The sequence below is a fragment of the Gouania willdenowi genome, chromosome 15 (genome assembly GCF_900634775.1).
Source record: "Gouania willdenowi chromosome 15, fGouWil2.1, whole genome shotgun sequence".
In the NCBI taxonomy this organism is placed as follows: domain Eukaryota; kingdom Metazoa; phylum Chordata; class Actinopteri; order Blenniiformes; family Gobiesocidae; genus Gouania; species Gouania willdenowi.
The window spans coordinates 33862769-33882920 of record NC_041058.1 but is presented as its reverse complement, the minus strand read 5'-3'; the positions used below and the strand labels follow the sequence as shown (position 1 = coordinate 33882920).

General features: G+C 43.5%; 1 protein-coding gene across 3 annotated transcripts in view; it reads left to right on the top strand.

Moving 5' to 3' along the window:
- Positions 1-20152, top strand: part of ncapd3 (non-SMC condensin II complex, subunit D3) — an 84286-nt gene that overhangs the window by 31287 nt on the left and 32847 nt on the right. For all 3 annotated transcript variants that reach the window (XM_028468601.1, XM_028468600.1, XM_028468602.1), the window contains exons 18-23: positions 1225-1322; positions 1394-1503; positions 1877-1984; positions 7574-7688; positions 10038-10136; positions 11784-12022. In XM_028468601.1, coding sequence (XP_028324402.1) covers positions 1225-1322; positions 1394-1503; positions 1877-1984; positions 7574-7688; positions 10038-10136; positions 11784-12022 — 769 coding nt within the window. The remainder of the gene's footprint in view (positions 1-1224; positions 1323-1393; positions 1504-1876; positions 1985-7573; positions 7689-10037; positions 10137-11783; positions 12023-20152) is intronic.

The following is a 20152-nucleotide window of genomic DNA, read 5'->3' as shown; positions in this document are numbered from 1 at the left end:
GTGTGAGCTTGTGCATGTGAGGGATCGAGAATGAGCAGGGAGACGTAATTGGTTAAAAAAAAAGTTGTTTTTTTCTCCATTGGTCGAAGTTGGTACAGATTTACAGCTGCTACAGATGATGATTTTATTCTTTCCTTTTTCAGAGCACATAAGATCTTAATTTCCGTCAGGACATAAAGACAATTTTAACCAAAAACTTAAAAAGTGTATCTGGAGAAAATCACCTACCGTAGTTTTAAAGGGACAGTCCTCAGAAGGCGTTCATTACAGCGTGTGTTAGTAGTGGTAACTGTTATATTATACTACCTTGCATAATAGTATTTGATAAATTCACAGTTGTCAGTAATAATAAATAAATAATTGATAGGTAATTGTAATAATTTAAAAAAAAAAAAAAAAACTACAGTGCTTTGGTCAGCTGAAGTTGTTTTTCAAATGTGCACAAATGCACATAATTTGTTTTATAAATTCTGATATTGTTCTTTACACTTACAGTATGTTAATAAAGTTCCCTGTGTGACAATTGGCATGTGGCTTTAACTGACTTACCTGAAATATTGTAAAATAATGGTTTTTTGGTTAATTAAATTAATGATTTTTAAGATTTGCTATGGGGTTTGCCTCTGAAAAAAGGTACGCTATGTTATAATCGTTAGGGGAAACCCCGATTACGTCAAAGAGAAAACATCAATAGATATTAAGTATTGCCATTCTGGTTAGATTTTATGCATCAAAGCATCATCTCAAGGCAAGGGCAAAATATTGAGATATATATCGTGAGATATCGTGAAAATATCAAGATATATAAAAAAAAAAAAAGGCCATATCGCCCAGGCCTAGTGTGGGCTGATTTCCGTGTTTCAACCGATGAGTTTTCATCTCCACAGAAGTCTCCTCCTCACTGCTCCACGTCTACATATCAGTTCATTTACAGCGTTTTATGGTCATGACTGATCAGAATGATTCAGTGGGAGTTTCATTGGTCCACCTTAACGGTAATTTCATTGGTCGAATGTGATGGAGCTCAATTTGTTGGTGGCATGAAGCTTGTAACACCAGAAAAATATCCATATATTAGCCACGTCATTGTTTAAGCTGCAAGGTTCAAAGCATGGGAAAAATTAGCGGCTTATAGTCAGTCGGTAAATAAATCTATAACTTCAGGATCAGGTGAGCTGGATATGTGATGTAAACCTAAATAAATGTATACCATCTGTCTCTTAGCTCAGAGGAAGTAAACGTGACGACCTGCTGCCACATCCTGTCTGTGTTGGGCGACTCGGCTGTTCACCTAAACGAGGACACAAAGAGCAGATTAATACGTGAGTAGAAATTAGATATGATGGAGGAGGACTTAAAACGTGATCATGTCTCCATCTCCTTTTTATCCCAGAGGATGTGATGTCATGGTTGAAGGGCTTCAGGCTACCACTGGAGGTGATCAGTGCTTCCATGGCGACTCTTTATCAGCTCGGTTGCTCTGAAGACATTAAACACACTCAGGTTAGACATTGTCTTTGAACTTTCTATTTCAACTGCTCATAGTGCAGCAGCATAGACTGATATTTCAGATCAATTGTTCCAATTTGCATAAAAGCACCAAAGTTGGTGCACACAGAATAGTGCATTCTGAACAATTTTGGATAGGGACCCCCTCGAGATTTACATCCGACAAGTGCAAACCCACTATCAGAAATGATGGGGTGTTCCCCAGCTGGCAGGTGTTAAATACCAGGGAAAGGTGGTCCCACCACCGCTCCATCACACAAAACACATTTTAATATTTGATACTAGCCATTCATGTGACATATTCCTAGTATTTTTTGTTGAAGCATGTGTAGGTGTGGATGTTAGACTTCTCCTTTCTTCCCTCCAGGCCTTTCTAAACCTCTACTGTGGGGAGCTGGTGTCAGTGAGTGAGGCTTATCTAGCCAGCATCATCCTCACTGAAAACAGAAGTCAGGACCTTAATGAGGATCTGATGGTGAGATTAACGACTTTTTAATTTCCTCAACACATTTTGTGTCATGGGCTAGAATTTTAACTCAGAAATAGTTATTTTAATCTCAATAGTAAACATAGACAGCAAACTCATTAACTTAAAGTGATCCTCAATAACATTCCAAACTAACACCATAAACAGAAATAGATATTCTTTTAATATTTGTTTTAAATTTACTTCTCTTAGCTTTAGTTTAGCCTTTGTTTACATTTTTATAAATAGACCTTCAGAGACGCCGCCCCCGTTGTTGCATGTGAAGTAATCAGCCGAGTGTGTGTGAATGATCAAACTAATGACAAAGATCAGTACCAGTCCGTCTCCCGTGTCTGATTACTTGTTATGAGGACATAAACTGGTGACGAGGTGTGTGTTCTTGCTGAATTTTGTAGTTTTCGGAAGAAAAGTCAGTGCAAGAAGCAACTTTAGCGCGAGTGTACAGAACCCCGGAAGTGAGCGTAGCAACAGAGACGCTACAAACACAGCACGGAGGACAGCACAGCTGCAGGTGGAGGAGGTGAATTCTCCGTGGTGGACAACAAACAACTATATAGTGGAAGGAGCTTCCCTTGGTGCTAGCATAAACATAATGTACAGGAACTGGAGGAGTTTATCGTTACATTTTCGTGACGTGAGAGGAACCGATAAGCGTAATCGACAGACAAGCAAACAAACGATTCCTAGGAATTGAATTACTGGGAACTGGATCTCAGAAAGAATGGGTTTTTGATTCCTATCCCTATTCCTCTGTATTTGAGACTAGTCCCAAGGGCTACCTGTCATATTGATGTGTACTTTAGTCAATCTCCAAATAATAGAAAATGTAAATGTATGTAGTGCTATAAGTTAGCACATCATAAACACTTTTCTCACACCGAACTTGTTGCTTTTTCTCTCCTTCAGATAATATTATTTATCCAGTGAGTTTGTTCATTTGTCAGACACGGCGTGTTCGCAGCATGTAGCAGTTAGCACAGTGTCCATGCTAGCTGTCCGTGCTAGCTGCTACATGTTGAGCATTGAGGTCCTAGTGAAGGCTACAAAGCTCCGGTGATAAGGCTAACTCTTTCTCGGACAATTTACACACAACTAGGTTTTAGTTTTCCATCCGCTGTTTTTAAAAGACAAAATTGACGCAACCAAAGCTGAGCAGCTCAGCAGTCTCCTGTCTTGTATTGTAGTCTGTGCATCAGTATTATGGGTATACCGGTGTCACGGACTGAGTTTATCTCGTACTGAGAACGATTATGAGCATATTGCGCACTACGGGAAAATTAATTTTTACCAAACAAATAAATAAATAATTGGTTTTGTTTGTTTTTGTTTTCAAAGTGAACGGACGTGTTTTATTAGTTTATTGGATTAGGGTCGCATATATGCTCATAATCAATTTCAGTACGAGATGAACTCAGTCCGTGACACCAGGAACTCTTGAAATGAGAAAGGTTCAGCGCTGTTTGGAGTTCTTAAAAAAAGAAATTAACAGCATTATTTTTTTAGAAAGTACATAACAATGACAAGTTAAAAGCAATGACAAGTTAAAAGCTTGAGAAGGAGTGTGGAAACAGAGGAGGTCTGTCATTTTGATACTGCTTCTCTCATTGGTTTTACAAAGTGCTCAGACATGTGCATCATTCCCGGGTAGAGTCGGAATTCCGCTCGCTGGAGACCCAGGTAGTCTGTGTTTTCATCCACCTGGGGTCACCTGTGTGGAAACAAGAGGACAAGTGCTCAGATAAGGCTGAAAGTTGCTTCAGAAAGAACCCTATTCCCTCCTCGAGTCTGAATATGTGTAATAATAATAATATAAACACTATTAAAAAACTAAAGATCTTTTGACTAAAATTACGAACGCTGTTAGGTTGGAAATATCAACAGAGTGAACGAGCTTCCATCCATCCATCCATCCATCCATCTTCTTCCGCTTAGCCGTTTCCGGGTCGCGGGGGAAGCATTCTTAGTAGGGAGGCCCAGACTTCCCTCTCCCCGGCCACTTCCTCCAGCTCTTCCGGGGGGACCCCGAGACGTTCCCAGGCCAGCCGAGAGACATAGTCTCTCCAGCGTGTCCTGGGTCTTCCCCGGGGCCTCCTTCCGGAGGGACGTGCCCTGAACGCCTCACTAGGGAGGCTTTCAGGGGGCATCCTAATTAGCTGCCCGAGCCACCTCATCTGGCTCTTCTCGATGCGGAGGAGCAGCGACTCTACTTTGAGCCCCTCCCGAATTACTGAGCTTTTCACCCTATCTCTAAGGGAGAGCCCAGCCACCCTACGGAGGAAACTCATTTCGGCCGCTTGTACCCGCGATCTTGTTCTTTCGGTCATGACCCAAAGCTCATGACCATAGGTGAGGGTTGGAACGTAGACCGACCTGTAAATCGTGAGCTTCGCTTTTTGGCTCAGCTCCCTTTTTACAATGACGGACCGGTGCAGACGCCGCACCAATCCGCCTGTCGATCTCTCGCTCCATCCTTCCCTCACTCGTGAACAAGACCCCGAGGTACTTGAACTCCTCCACCTGGGGCAGAACCTCATCTCCAACCCGGAGAAAGCACTCCACCTTTTTCCGGTTGGGAACCATGGACTCGGATTTGGAGGTGCTGATTCTCATTCCGGCCGCTTCACACTCGGCTGCGAACCGATCCAGTGAGAGTTGAAGGTCACGGTATGTTGGAGCAAACAGGACCACATCATCTGCAAAAAGCAGTGATGCAATACTGAGGCCCTCGAACCGGACCCCCTCAACGCCCTGACTGCGCCTAGAAATTCTGTCCATAAAAGTTATGAACAGAATAGGTGACAAAGGGCAGCCCTGGCAGAGTCCAACCCTCACCGGAAACGATTTCGACTTACTGCCGGCAATGCGGACCAGACTCTGACTCCGGTCATACAGGGAACGAACAGCTCCTATCAGGAGGTTTGATACCCCATACTCCCGGAGGACCCCCCACAGGAATCCCCGAGGGACATGGTCAAATGCCTTTTCCAGGTCCACAAATCACGTGGACTGGTTGGGCAAATTCCCATGACCCCTCAAGGACCCTGCTGAAGGTGTAGAGCTGGTCCACAGTTCCACGGCCAGGACGAAAACCACATTGCTCCTCCTGAATCCGAGGTTCAACTATCCGGCGGACCCTCCTCTCCAGTACCCCTGAATAGACCTTACCGGGGAGGCTGAGGAGTGTGATCCCTCTATAATTGGAACACACCCTCCGGTCCCCCTTCTTAAAAAGGGGGACCACCACCCCGGTCTGCCAATCCAGAGGCACTGCCCCCGATGTCCACGCGATGTTGCAGAGTCGTGTCAGCCATGACAGCCCCACAACATCCAGGGCCTTGAGGAACTCCGGGCGGATCTCATCCACCCCCAGAGCCCTGCCACCGAGGAGCTTTTCAACCACCTCGGCAACCTCAGCCCCAGAGATAGGAGAGCCCACTCTCGGGTCCCCGGGCCCTGCTTCCTGATTGGAAGGCGTGTCGGTGGGATTGAGGAGGTCTTCGAAGTATTCCCCCCACCGATCCACAATGTCTCAAGTCGAGGTCAGCAGCGCACCATCCACACCATACATAGTGTTGAAGGTGCACTGCCTCCCCCCCCCGATACGCCGGATGGTGGTCCAGAATCTCTTCGAAGCCGTCCGGAAGTCGTTCTCCATGGCCTCACCAAACTCCTCCCATGTCCGGGCTTTTGCCTCGGCGACCGCCGTGGCTGCACTCCGCTTGGCCCGTCGGTACCTGTCTGCTGCTTCCGGAGTCCCACAGGCCAAAAAGGCCCGGTAGGACTCCTTCTTCAGCTTGACGGCATCCCTCACCCCCGGTGTCCACCAACGGGTTCGGGTATTGCCGCCACGACAGGCACCAACTACCTTGCGCCCACAGCACCGATCAGCCGCCTCAGCAACAGAGGCACGAAACGTGGCCCACTCGGACTCAATGTCCCCCGCCTCCTCCGAGACATGGTTGAAGTTTTCCCGGAGGTGGGAGTTGAAGCTCCTTCTGACTGGAGACTCTGCCAGGCGTTCCCAGCAGACCCTCACTATACGTTTGGGTCTGCCAGGTCTAACCGGCATCCTCCCCCGCCATCGGAGCCAACTCACCACCAGGTGGTGATCAGTAGACAGCTCCGCCCCTCTCTATACCCGAGTGTCCAAGACATGCGGCCGCAAGTCCGATGACACGACTACGAAGTCGATCATCGAACTGCGGCCTAGGGTGTCCTGGTGCCAAGTGCACATATGGACACCCTTATGCTTGAACATGGTGTTTGTTATGGACAATCTGTGACGAGCACAGAAGTCCAACAACAAAACACCGCTCAGGTTCCGATCAGGGGGGCCGTTCCACCCAATCACGCCCCTCCAGGTCTCACTGTCGCTGCCAACGTGAGCGTTGAAGTCCCCCAGCAGAACGAAGGAATCCCTACCATGGAGCACTCTCTAGTACTCCCTCTAAGGAATCCAAGAAGGGTGGATACTCCGAGTTGCTGTTTAACCCATAGGCACAAACAACAGTCAGGATCCGTCCCCCCACCCGAAGGCGGAGGGAGGCTACCCTCTCGTCTACTGGGGTAAACTTCAACGTACAGGCACTAAGTGGGGGGGCAAGAAGTATAGCCACCCCGGCCCAGCGCCTCTCACCATTGGCGACTCCAGAGTAGAAGAGAGTCCAACCCCTGCCGAGAAGGCTGGTTCCAGAGCCCTTGTTATGTGTCGAGGTGAGACCGACTATATCTAGTCCGAACTTCTCCACCTCGCACACAAGCTCAGGCTCCTTCCCCGCCAGAGAGGTGACATTCCACGTCCCTAACGCTAGCTTCTGTAGCCGGGGATCAGATCGCCAAGGCCCCCGCCTTGGACGACTGCCCGATCCACATTGCACCGGCCTCATATGATCCCTCCTGCGGGTGGTGGGCCTACAAGAGGGCGGGCCCACGTCGTCCTTTCGGGCTTTGCCCGGCCAGGGCCCGTGGGCAACGCCCCGGCCACCAGGCGCTCGCACTCGAGCCCCAACCTGGCTCCATGGTGGGGCCCCGGTAGCGCCAATCCGGGCGACGTGAACTGCCTTTGTTTTTTCGTGTACATATATGGCTATTGAACCGCTCTTTGTCGGACCCATCACCTGGGACCTGTTTGCCTTGGGAGACCCTACCAGGGACATTAAGCCCCCGACAACATTGCTCCCAGGATCATTCGGGTACTCAAACCCCTCCACCACGTTAAGGTGGCGGTTCATGGAGGAGGTGAACGAGCTTGTTGATGTTTATATCCCTCTGACCTTTGACTGCCAAGGTTGCTCATGTGCAGTTCCAGTGTGTGAAAAGGCTTATAACGATACAATATTTCTTGTTATAGGAAAAATGACCAAATAAATGTCAGTTGGTAAAGTAACCCTGCTTTTATTGGAATTTAACTCGGGGTATGAAATGAATGACTTTTTAATAGGAATGTAAACAATGACAGTCTGGTGTGGGTTATTTTTTCTCACAATACCGCTTGTACCCTCGGCGATGCATCTTGTGACGTTTTAATATTGTGTGTTTAGCTGGTGCTGGTTTTAAAGGTGAGGCTCTCTGTTCCAGGTGAAACACCTCCACACTCTGGGTGTGGCCTCCCTCCACTGCCCTGCTAAGGTTGGCAAGAGAACGGTGCTGTTGGTGGAGTCCATCCTCACTACACACTCTGACACACTGGCAGGTAGGAGAAATAAGTCACGCCTGTGTTCTGGGATGTGTAACATATTAACGTGTGTGTGTGTGCACAGTCAGGTATGTGCACACCCATTATTATTACATTATTATGATTAGGGTTGGAGTAAGTAAAAGTAAGGAGTTAAAAATAAATACTCAAGTACAGATACCAAAAAAAACTACTTAAGTACAGTAACAAAGCATTTGTACTTCTTAACTTGTCACCTCTGAATATACCACATACCATAATATAACTCTACACACTGTCAGTTGCTTATATTAACACCTACCTTCACCGTTGATCTCAATAATTACTAATTGAAATGAAACGAAGCCGAGCAGGTCGTGGAAGAGTTCTCACAAGAACTCGAATAAATTAATGATCCGCCAGGTATCAAAACACATTTGGGGTGAATTGATGACAGAGTAAATAAATGAAATAAAAAGAAATTGGGCTCCAGCAGAAAGGGAACTTTTGTCATGCAGGGAAAAAAGGGAGGAGTTTGAGCGCCAGTAGGGCTCTATCTGTGCACGTACCTGCTGACAGCAGACAGTTCTGTTCTGTTCAGGAGTTTGACTCGGTCCCTGGGGAAAAAGCACCACCAGTGTTCCCAACTCCCTAGTAAGACAAGTCGTCATTGGCTGTCCTTAAAGTTGCTTAAGTGGGTAGATTTAGGGGGAGTGGTGGCCGAGTGGTCTGTGAATTGGGCTGGATATATTTTCACGGATTACTTTTTTACATTGGGTCAGATGGGTTTAGATTTTTTCGCTTAATAAATCAAATAATTTAGAAACTACATTTTATATTCACTTGGGTTATCATTGTAAGATATTAAAATATGTTTGATCGGAAATATTTAAGTTTGATAAATGTGCAAAATAATCAGGAATAAAGAAAGGAGAAAACTTATTTTTTCATTGTACAGTACTGTATATACAGTAAAAACTGGATTTTTTTTTTTAAATACCCAAAAAGGAAGTAAGACGAAGCAGAACAACACTAAAAATAAATAAAAATAAGGAGCTTTAATTAGTAAACTTGTGCAAACAGGTTTTGAATACTTTTTTTTCATTGTATTACTCAAATAGATAATTGAATGAATAAAAAAAAGACAAAAATTACAAAAAGTAACTGTAACCAATGAATAAGTGACTTATTTCGTCATTACTTTTAAAGCGTTGAGCAGCAAAATGTTCACACGTCACTTATATTCTGTATTAGAGCCTGACACAAGGATGGACTGGGACTTGTGGAACTTAGTCCTGGCATTTCCTGTCCAGACCAGCCCTTTATCTACATCAGCGATTCTCAACTGGTGGGTCGGGACCCAAAACTGGGTCGCAGACCTGTACTGGGTGGGTTGCGGACAGCTGGTGAAAAAAAAAAAAACAGTTAACGTCTCTCATGTTAAACTTATCTTTATTTTGAAAGAAACTTTTCTTTTGCTAGGTATGCTGTGAAATACATGATGCACGGGAAAATATGTAGATTTATGTTTGAAAACAGATAAAATCAACAGCTATTTTTGAAAAAATACATTTGGTTGGTTGAATTCTTAAAAAAAAAAAAAGAATGTGAGTCACGATTTAATGACCGTGGCAAAATGTGGGTCCCAGGGTGAGACCAGTTGAGAACCCATGATCTACATTATCAAACACCATCAAACAACATGTGGCTCTTTATGTCTACATTTTATTTTTTATTCCTCAGAACAACTTAAAGGTTTTTTTTTTTAAAGACACTTTTATCAAAGTTTTGTCCTTCCTTGATTTTTTTTTTTTTTTGGCCACTTTGCATTTAAATAAGCTAACTTTAGCCCAATAAATACCACTTGCTTTTTGTTCCACATTTTGCCCTTTTTCACTATTGTTTGCCACATTTTGCCCATTTAAGCTAACCTCTGCTTTTACATACCACCTGGTTCCTCTTTTTTTGCCCATTTTCTTGTCATTCGTGACTGCTTTTGCCCCATTTTAGTCATTTTTCACTCTTGCCACTTTTTGACCATTTTTGGCCACCTGTTACCATGTCTACCTCCTCTCGCTCGTAAAAAAAAAAAAAAAAAACGTAGCGGACCAACCTGGCCTGTCCCACTGGGACAATGCCCAGTAGGCCAGATAGCCAGTCCGCCCCTGGGCCAACCCATTCACCGATGTTGATTAATCAGTGAAAGTTCAAATGGTCCTGATTAAAGGTGATTGTTTGGATGTAGAATGGTGCTGTAGCTCTGCCCAAATGAGACATAAAGCTATTTGAATGTCTTTGATCTTTTCACACTAATATAAATAATGATCCAACAAGCTTTTCTTAAATCTGCTGAATCTTAGAGTTGATGTTTGTGCTGCTGATTCCCAGGATGTCAGGAGGAGGAACTTCCACCTTCACTGCCCGTGTCTCAGTTCAAAATGAACTCTCTGTCCACCAGAATCCGAGCACATGGAGTCATCACGTTGGGTAAGAAGCTCCTCCTTCATTGGTTTACCTGCGATCCAATGCACTCTCCTACATTACATGTGCATTAGGGTGGTTCACAAAATTAATTTTCACCAAATTTTTCCAGATTGCTTTTTTCCTTGTTCCAGTTGACGTTGTAAGCATCTGAACCAAAAATAGTCAATCGCTGCACATTTAAGGGTGGAACACTTTTTCACAATGTGGAGGGGGTGGAGACTGTGTGCAGTATTTTTCCTTTCTCCTTTGTTGCCCTCTCCACTGTCTTTCTGTTTTGTCTTTGGTCGGTATTATTATTAACCAACGCTTCATTTTTAAATATTTTAATTTTGTCCCAAGTTTAATGCAGTGTATTAATGTAAGATATCTTTGGCCTCTTTCACACCCCTGCGTGTCTGTTGTTCATTAAAGTGACGTGCAAATGTCAGTGCCGTAAACCTGTTGTTATTGCGTCCTGCGGAGCATTCGTAAGGTGCGTTCACACCGAATGCGACTGGAGTGACTGAAGCGACTTGATTACATTCAAATCAATGTAAATGATACGACCTCAAGTTATCTCCCTTCAAGCAACGTGACTTGCGTGATTTGAGCGACTAGGTCAAGCGCGACCTCGTCGCGCAAAGTTTAAAAATTTGAACTTTTCAAGAGACTTCAAGCGGCAACTCCACCATCCTTCACTGTCCGTAGAGCTGAGGCTGAGTGTAGTACAGCCCTCATTATACAGAGGGCTGTACTACACTTCCTCAATTTATCGGGGCAAAATTAAAGTGGTTAACTCCTTAAATAAACCTACATTCTGAGTGAACTCAGCCTTTAGTAACTCTGTAAGTTGATCAAAGCGGAGCCATCTATGATAAGTGCTGTAAACATACGGCCGGAAAAGAAGTGATCAGAAATATCTGGGTCTGCACGTACCGTGCCATGTTTTCTTAGAGAGAAGTTGTCATGTGACCATATACGTCACGTCCTGTGATGTGCATTTGTGGAAAAAGTGTTTCCACGGCGCTTTAGCGATACATTACAGTATTGAAACGTCTGAAATACCTCTTCGTGAAAGCGTAAACTTTTTAGCTAAATTTTAATGATTTTTTTGAAAGATGTTTCCATTTTGAATTTATATTGCGTTATTCCGATTTTGCGCATTTTCAAGCATAATTGGAACGCAGCCAATGAAATTAAATGTTCCCCATATCTTCCTTCAGTTCAGTCTTGCATCAGCCCTAAGTATCTTATACTATTTGATACCAGATGTGCTCACACTGCCATGTGCATTTTCTCTTTTTGTATGTTCGGTTTCTGAAAGTAAATTAGAAACTGATTTTCCAAGAAAAGAAAGAGAAAGTCAAAGGGCTTTGTTTGAAGACCATCTTTGTATTTACGTTTAAAAGATGAGGTGCTGACAAGGAGCAAAGATCTGAACTGTTATATTGTTAAAGTTTCTGATATCTGTGAAAGTTACGCATTCTTTGGTTAAGCAATAAAATTTGTGAAAAAGTGTGCCACCCTTTAACTGACGTTGTACTGGCTACGTTTTTGGTACAGATGTTTAAAATATCAATAGGAAGAAGGAAAAATGTCTTCTGGCTTTTTTTTTCTACCATTATATTGTGAACCAACCCTAATGTGTATGTATTTTAATGCCTCTTACAGGAAAGTTGTGTCTGCAGCATGAGGACCTGGTCTCCAAATACCTGCCAGTGTTTGCCAGAGAGCTGGAGGTGGGCTCAGAAGTGGCTGTGCGTAACAATGTGGTGGTGGTGATGTGCGACCTGTGTGTGCGCTACACAAACATCGTAGACCACTACATTCCCAACATCGCAGCGTGTCTGAGAGACACTGAGGCTGTGATCAGGGAGCAGACGCTCATCATGCTCACCAATCTGCTGCAGGTGGGCTTCACTCACTCTGGTTTTCACTCTCACACACGTACACGTTTCTCACTCAGAGTTCAAACCTCTAGCCTGGAATCCATCCTGATCTCCTTGTATTATTCAGTGTTTAATACAGGCTGGAAGCGCTCACAGGCATTTGAGTTCTGGGGGGCTGAAGGGGCGGGAGAAACACGCACAGTGTTGAAAATGCCAAACAAACATGACTTTGTAATCTCCTGTAAAATTTTTATTCCACGCTCTTTAAACCCGGAACAACTGACTCACATCTCAACCACCGGAAGTTAAAAAGAGTAACCAATCAAACGAAGAGTGGACGTGACGACAATAGCGTGACCACAATAGCATGACAAGCATAGATCTTTTTCCCCTAAACTGAGCCGGCAGAGGAAAATGGCGTTTGGTAGGGCTGGACAATATTGAGATTCAAGATATATTGATTTCTATTTTGGAGAGATAAAAAATTACCATATTGCCTATAATAATACATTTTAATTTTCTAACTTATTTTGTATTCAAACTTGTTTTTGCTTTCACTACTTCTCAGAACAACATGAAACGCACAGTTAGATGGATTTCTGAGTGCATTCTAACCCAGACCTTTACACTATAGAACTCACTCACACGTGCTGTCCCTTAGAGGAGAAAAAGCCAAAAGTGTCACATATTATGCAGCTGTTAGTTAAATATGCCTGTGTGGCATTTTGCATCAGCAAATTTAACCCAGAATTGTCTTTCTGCTCAGACTTTATTAAAGGTCCAGTATTATTCTATTTTTTCCACACATCTCCATTTGTTCTAAGAACCCCAACAACATAGTATTTGAGGTTTATTTTCCCAAACTCGTCTGTTTTCTGGAGTTTTAGCCTCTAAAAAGTCCCTTTTATGACACTTCTGAAAACAGGCTGTTTTGGGGCCTTCATGCATATATGCATGAGTGGGCGTGTCTATAGACGCAGACTCCACACCACAGCTGATCACCGTAGTGATTTTCTCTTGCTATCCACACACTCTTATTGTTTTCAGCCAAACAACTGCACATTACAGTAAAATATGGATATTTAAGCAGTTATTGTGAGTCCAACAAACACTGCTTCAGGGTGTGTTTATCACATCAGCAGCGGAGTCAATCAGCTGTTTCAAACATTCACCAGAGCTGCTAAGTCACTTTCTTGTCATCCGCACACATTCTAACCACAGAAATAGTTCATTTAAGGTGATAATCATTTTTGTTCAACCGCTGCGGAAGGATTCCTTCTTGCAGCTGCTGAGACTTAACTGCTCCAGCACTCCAGCGTGTCTCTCAATCATCAAACAACTAAACCTCATGCCCAGGCCCCGGTATATTCACAGGAGCTCCCGGAGAAAAGCTGTTTACACGGAACATGAGGTCCTGCAGCCTGGTCGTGCAATCCCCATCGTCGCACTATTTCCGTATCATCAGAGCGCTCGCTCTCTGAGACCAAATAGCGCTGGGAACATCGCGAGAACTGGTGACACCCGGCAACAGAGTAAAGCGGATCTCAAAGTGCTCCGGCCTCTACTGAGACATATAACCCCAACCACTGTTAAAATTGAACTTTTTAATGCACAATCCCTCACAAATAAAGCCAGCCTCATTCATGATCACATTCTGGATAAAGAGATTGACATCATGTGTCTCAGTGAGACCTGGCATCGACCTGAGGTCTACTCAGCTTTGAATGAAGCCTGCCCTTCTGGTTAGATCTATCAAGAGAAAGCATGCAGCACTGGCCGTGGTGGTGGTCTGGCCATCTTACACCGTGGCAATCTGGAACTGACCCATCTCCCCCTGCCAAAATTCTCCTTTTTCGAGTGCCTTGCCACAAAGTGCAAACCATCCTACCCCATGACAATACTGGTTATTTACCGACCTCCCAAACCAAACCCAGCCTTTATCCCTGAGTTACATGACCTCCTTACCACGCTCTGCTCAACATCCACAAACGTGGTTACTCTCGGAGACCTGAACATTTATGTGGACACTCCCTCCTGTCACCCTGCATCCGAGTTAATACAACTGCTGGGCAGTGTCAACTTAACACAACATGTGGACCTCCCTACATCTCCAAGGGGTACACCCTTGACCTAGTCATTACTGACTCTGCCGCCCCGATTACCAACCTCCTGGTGTACGACCTGGGCGTGTCGGACCACATGGCTGTGTCTATGGAGATGCATTTCCCTCCTCCTCATTCAAAACCCAAGCGCCATATTTGCTTCAGGAACATTAAGAACATCAGGATGCATTGGCCTTGGACCTCCAACAACTCTCCCCTCCGACCCTCTCAACAGCCAGTGACTCAGTAGGCTTCTACAACACAACCCTGAGCGCCCTCCTGGATGTCCATGCCCCTATGAAGACCAGGACGGTAACGTTTTCACGCTCTGCCCCCTGGTTTACCAGTGAGTTGAGGGAAATGAAGGTGTCCGGTCGTGTCCTGGAGCGGCATCTCTTGGTATCAGGACTCACCGTGCACAGAGTAGCCTACAGAGAACACCAAAAGGCCTACTCCAAAGCACTTAAGGATGCACGATCCCATTTCTATTACAACCTCATCAGTAGCAGCCCTGGCAATTCCAAACAGCTCTTCTCAACTATACACAATCTCCTAAAACCCCAAACTCAGGCATGCAGAGAAACTACAGAGAAGCAGTGCAATGACTTCATGTCTTTTTTCAGAGCTAAGGTTGATGGCATTTGCTCCCTCCGCCATGACTCTTCTACTTCCCTTCACCAGCTGTCGTTCCACAGCTCGAAGTCCTCCAGCCTCTCAGCGGTTTTTGTATCACCACACAGCAAGATGTTGAGCGCATCACCGGGAGGATCAAGAGCTCTACCTGTGCCTTGGATCCCTTCCCCACAACCCTGGTGAAGGCTATCATTCGTGCCATCGCTCCCCTCATCATCAGTGCCATAAACCTCTCCTTACAGGCTGGCTTTGTTCCGTCAGCTCTCAAAACTGCCATCATCACTCCCCTCCTGAAGAAACCAACTCTGGACCAAGAAGCCCTCAGTAGCAACAGGCCCATCTCCAACCTCCCGTTCCTCTCCATGGTGCTGGAGAAGGTAGTTGCTGCACAACTCCAAACCCACCTCAAAGACGATTTGTTTTTGTATATATCGTCTTGCAATGGTTTATCCTTTTTGTCTTTTAATTAAAAATTAAAAACACCACAAAAACAGTCACATATTTACATTTGTCACGGCAAATTTGCGGTTGACCTCATTTGGAGACATGATTTATTGCTCTTGTTGAATGATGGAATCCAGCCGACGCATGATGATTTTATAAAAAAAAAAAAAAAGGATTTATTATAAAACTAAATGAAAAGGAGTACAAAAAAAGGAGAGTCCCATCCTGTGGGAAGGAAAGGCGGCCAGGTACTAAGCAGGATGGTTCAAAAGGTCTTGTGTCCGGCTCAGGATATACAGGACTGACCAACAGTTTCAGAGTTTAAGCTTTATACAGATATGAGAAAAAGTCCCAACCCTGAAGGGAGGAGAAGGAGGGGGTCAGATGCCTAAGGGATGGAGGATGATGAAGACGTGTATGTTATGAGGAAGGCCTGCGCCACTGGTATCTGTCCTTGATAGTGTGTGTGCATGTATATCTGCATGTGAGTTTGAGTTTGGCCTTGAAGGTTCAGGCCGGGGTTCTTATCTGTGTGTTAACATGACTCAGCTGTTCAAAACTGCAAAGAGTAATGCAGTCATCATGTATTAAAACATGACAAATTGTACACATGAACACACATTTGATGATTTATTTATTTTATTTATTTTATTTATTCAGTTTATTTCCGACATTTTTTTTTTACAATTTTTTTTTTTTTTTTGTACATGCCGAAAAAGGAGATGAGAGAAGCAGTTTGCTGATCTGGGTCCCGTCCCCTGTTTTACCATTGCAAATTCACATGGGTTTACATGTCTCTCTGGTCAAACATTCTTGAGTTGTTCTGAACAGTCCTTTTTTTGTGTATTCTCATCTGTAGTCAGTGTTGTCTTTTTTTTATTTAATTTTTTTTTTATTCCTCCTCCTCTTTATCGTTGTTCGTGTTGGCCTTGTTCCCTGCTAGACGTTGTTAGCATTCCTCCAGTGCAAGAATAGTTCCTCTTTCGAAGGTGTTTGGAAGTTTTTTTCCTTTTTCATCCATAATGTCACCACTCGGGAATGTCTCTTTTGGACACACAAGTTTGCAGCTTGTTTTGCCTCTACATCAAGGTTAATCCAGCTGTTGTTCGTTCTATTGGCAGTGTTGTATTTTCCACTGTTAGATTTAACTTGTATAAACACATTATTATATCTTAGTTCATAAGCAAGGTAGTAATTTCATTGTACAGGAAAATGTGTTTCTAACTGCACATATGACAATAAACACTTTGAATTTAAATTTAATGTAATCCTTAATCACCCCACCACCTAGCAATTGAAATGAATAAATGACAGACCTTTTTTACTCTTGGTTTCCACATTTAATTCAGTCTCCGTAAAATAATCACAGTCTGAGTTTTGTTTCCAGTGTTTATATAGATCTGGGTCCATATCCATGATTAACATCAGTAATGTTATTCTTTAGGTGGATCCTTCGTATTTTCCCAAGTCTTCCATCGTTTTGATGAGGATTGGTTTTCCGTTCTCTTCTCCCAGTGGTGTGATGTTAATCCTGCAGTTCCTTGTCCTCGTCTTTAGAATCTTTCCTCCTTTTTTTATTTGGCGTGCCTTCTACCTTCGTTTCCTTCAGTTTTCTTCCTTGCTTCAGTAGTTCTCCTTTGAATTTCATATTCGTAAAGGTTATTTTTACAGCTCTATCATTTTTCTTTGGCAGGAGATGGCAGGAGTTGATGTTGTCAGGGTTCAGGACAATGTTATTCGACTCCAGGTAGTCAATGACCTGTTGTTCAATTGATTTTGTTTCTTCGTCACTCGCGTAACTCCTGGGTTTTATCTTTAGGCCTGTGATGATGACATCTTTCTCTCTTTCCTTTTGTTCCAGCTGTTCAACCCTGGCGTTCAACAATTTTATCTCTTCAGCATTTCTTTCATTCTTTTCTTTCAGTACCTTTGCTTCGCTTTGTAGGTTTTCCAGTGAGTTTTCCAGCATCTTTTCCAACTTTTATCTCGGCAGATAGGTTTCGTAGACCCTCGCGTATCATCTCCTTGACCTCTTCCAAACCCGAATTGATGTAGTCTACGCGCATGTGTTGAAAGGATCTGATGAGATCAGTATGAAGGTAGATATGTTGCAAAATGTGAGAGCTTGTAGAATGTGATGTGAGCTTGTGTATAAAAAATCCACACACGTGAAATAAATTTAATGTCACAAATGATGGGACAAAAATGTATAGACTGATATTTACATGCTCGTAGAAATGGCCCGTTTTACAAAACAATTATTTTTATGAGACAGTTCACATACATGTTCATTGTTTTATTGCTTCGTCACATTATACAGATTGTAAATTTTTTAAAATACATTAACCGCTTGACCACTGCATCAGCTGTCAGCTCTTGATTGTCACATTCAGATTGGAGAAGTTAAAACTGGTGAGTTGTGGTTGTAAACAATCATTTATGAAAGTAATTCAAAAACATGTAAATAAATGTTAGATTATGTAACAAATCAACAACACACTAGGGCTCAGGAACTGACTACGGAAAAGGTCAACAGAAATAGGTTCGGCTGTAGAGCCAAGGTGTGTGAATAATTGGACACAGAAACAAGGATTTCGTTTTAGTATATGTATATTAAAGATATTATATATATTAAAGATATTTGGAGTCAATTTATATTGATATATATTATTTAGTTGTTATTAATAATCAGGTATAGGCAATAAACAAACAACCAAAATACAATTACAAAACAAAGACAATATTTTCTTCTTTCAAAACTTGTAGTCAAAGTTCAGTTCAAGGTTCATTTCCTTTGGTGAGTTCAGTTCAGTTTGTTTGATTTCGCCAAGTTGGAAAGCGAAGGGTTTCGCAAAGTTCTTTCGCATTGGGGGAAAAAATACAAAACAGAAAAGGTCCCCAGGGTATATTCCAAGTATTAGGTCCGAGTGTCCGAGGAAACAAAAAGATCAAATATTCCTACCGCGATGCAGCGGTGGTTGGGTGGTGGCTCGCCATCTAGTGGTCGAGAGTGGTAGGTGATCCAGGACTAACATAAAAACCTGACCTATAAAACAAGGTCAACAACAATCAGTCAAACAGGAATTAACTTAAGTATATTTTAAAACAGAAAATACATTCACCTTAGCACATTTAAACAATTTGTCATTGTTAATTAAATAAACAGTTATAAATAAATGCTATAAATCATAGCAGAAAAATCTATATCAAGGTAAATCAAATTGAAGCTTCATTCTATATTTTCAGAGATCAAAAGGAATAAAGTGCACTTTTAAATCAACATCATTAGCTGTAAAGCTAAGTCATATCATAAATTAAACATGCATGTTTTAAATAGATTCTTCAAATAACACAACAGATCATCTCATTTAATAGGTCAAAGCCTATTCAAGACCACATAGCCGAATGGGCATTTCTTTTAAAAAGTAACAGAAATGGTCAAAATCAATCAAAACTACAAAAAGCGAAGTATCATTTTACTATAATACTATTTATTATAATTCGGCTTTGATTATAAATTAGAAAATAAAAGGATTACTTAAATAAAAGTGCACATGGTCAGACTGACCATGTGTGTTCCGCAGCTAATGGTGGCTTAATTTTGCAGAAATTTCAATGGAGTCTGGTACACCACAAATCCGCCAAATACTTAATGAAACACATTGAAGTGCAATGTGAAACGACTCACCGGTGAGTGGAGAGATGTCTAGTTTATAGGAGAAGATGTTCATCCAGGTATTTCTTATGAAGGTTTTGTTTCAGTGGTGATTTTCAATCAGTAAGCCGACCATGCTGACGCCACAGTGAGAGCAGCCATCACAGCATTCAGTGGAGCAAACAAGAGTGAAGGGGGAGGAGCCAGGGACTTTAAAGGTGTAGCGCGGGCTCTTCACAATAAAACCATGGCAGGAAGTTGGCCTCTAGTTCACATGGGTTACACTTTCCCCCCCTATTCCCATGTACGTCCTCGGACATGGACCAGGCTGGCAGCGAATAGCTGCATGTCTAGGGTTGACAGGAACCTCATCGCCCTCATCCTCTTGAAGAGCGAAAGTAAAAACTGAGCTCAGGCCATGAAACAGGCTTTGGATGCTTTTCAATAGTGGGTGGCCGAGCTGTGAATACTGGAGTCGCTCTGGCGGGATTCTTGAGCGGGCTGATCGACGTACAGGTTGCACAGGACTTGTTGGTTCTGATTCCAATGGTGAGTCTGATTCCAGTTGACTGCTGGAAGGCTCTCGAGATTCTGGTTGAGGAGGACTTCCTTCCACACTAGAGGCTTCAGCAGGTTCTGATTGTTCAGGTTCAATGTCATTAAGTTCAGGGTCAAGGCCGGTTCCCACTGTTTCCACAGCTAATATTTCCTCTTCAACTGAGGGGGACCCTTCATCTTCAGGCTCTCTAAGATCTCCATCACTCTGAGTGGTGAAGCCTTGGGGTGGACAAGCTGCTTCAGAGGGTTTGAGGTGAGTAGCAGGCGGAAGGGCAGTGGGCAGGTCAATGACTGTCGTAAATCTTAGAGGTTCAAGGCTGGCGGGAACTTGCACAACTGAGACAGAATCATCATCATCTGCTTCCTCTTCAGCAGGATCTGGAGGAGGTAAGGTAAGAGATTTTCCTTTCTTTGCAGGTGTGTCTTTCACAGGCAAGTGCTTTTCTTGAGAAGGTAGGTACCCGCAAGGAAGGAGGAGGTCTCTGTGCAGCGTTCTCAATGGCTTGTCTTTGCCCTCCGGTTTTATGGTGTACACGGGAAGAGTGCCGGCTTTCTTGACCACAATGTACACGTCGGGCTCCCATTTATCAGCCAGTTTATGCTTGCCTCTCAAGCGCACATTCCTAACTAGGACTCTGTCACCAGGCCTCAGCTCAGATGGCGTGACTTGAAGGTCAAAGCGGAGTTTATTCCGATTCATTAGTTTTTGGGAGTTCTCAACGGCCAGCTTGTAACCCTCTTCCAGGTGAGATTTTAACT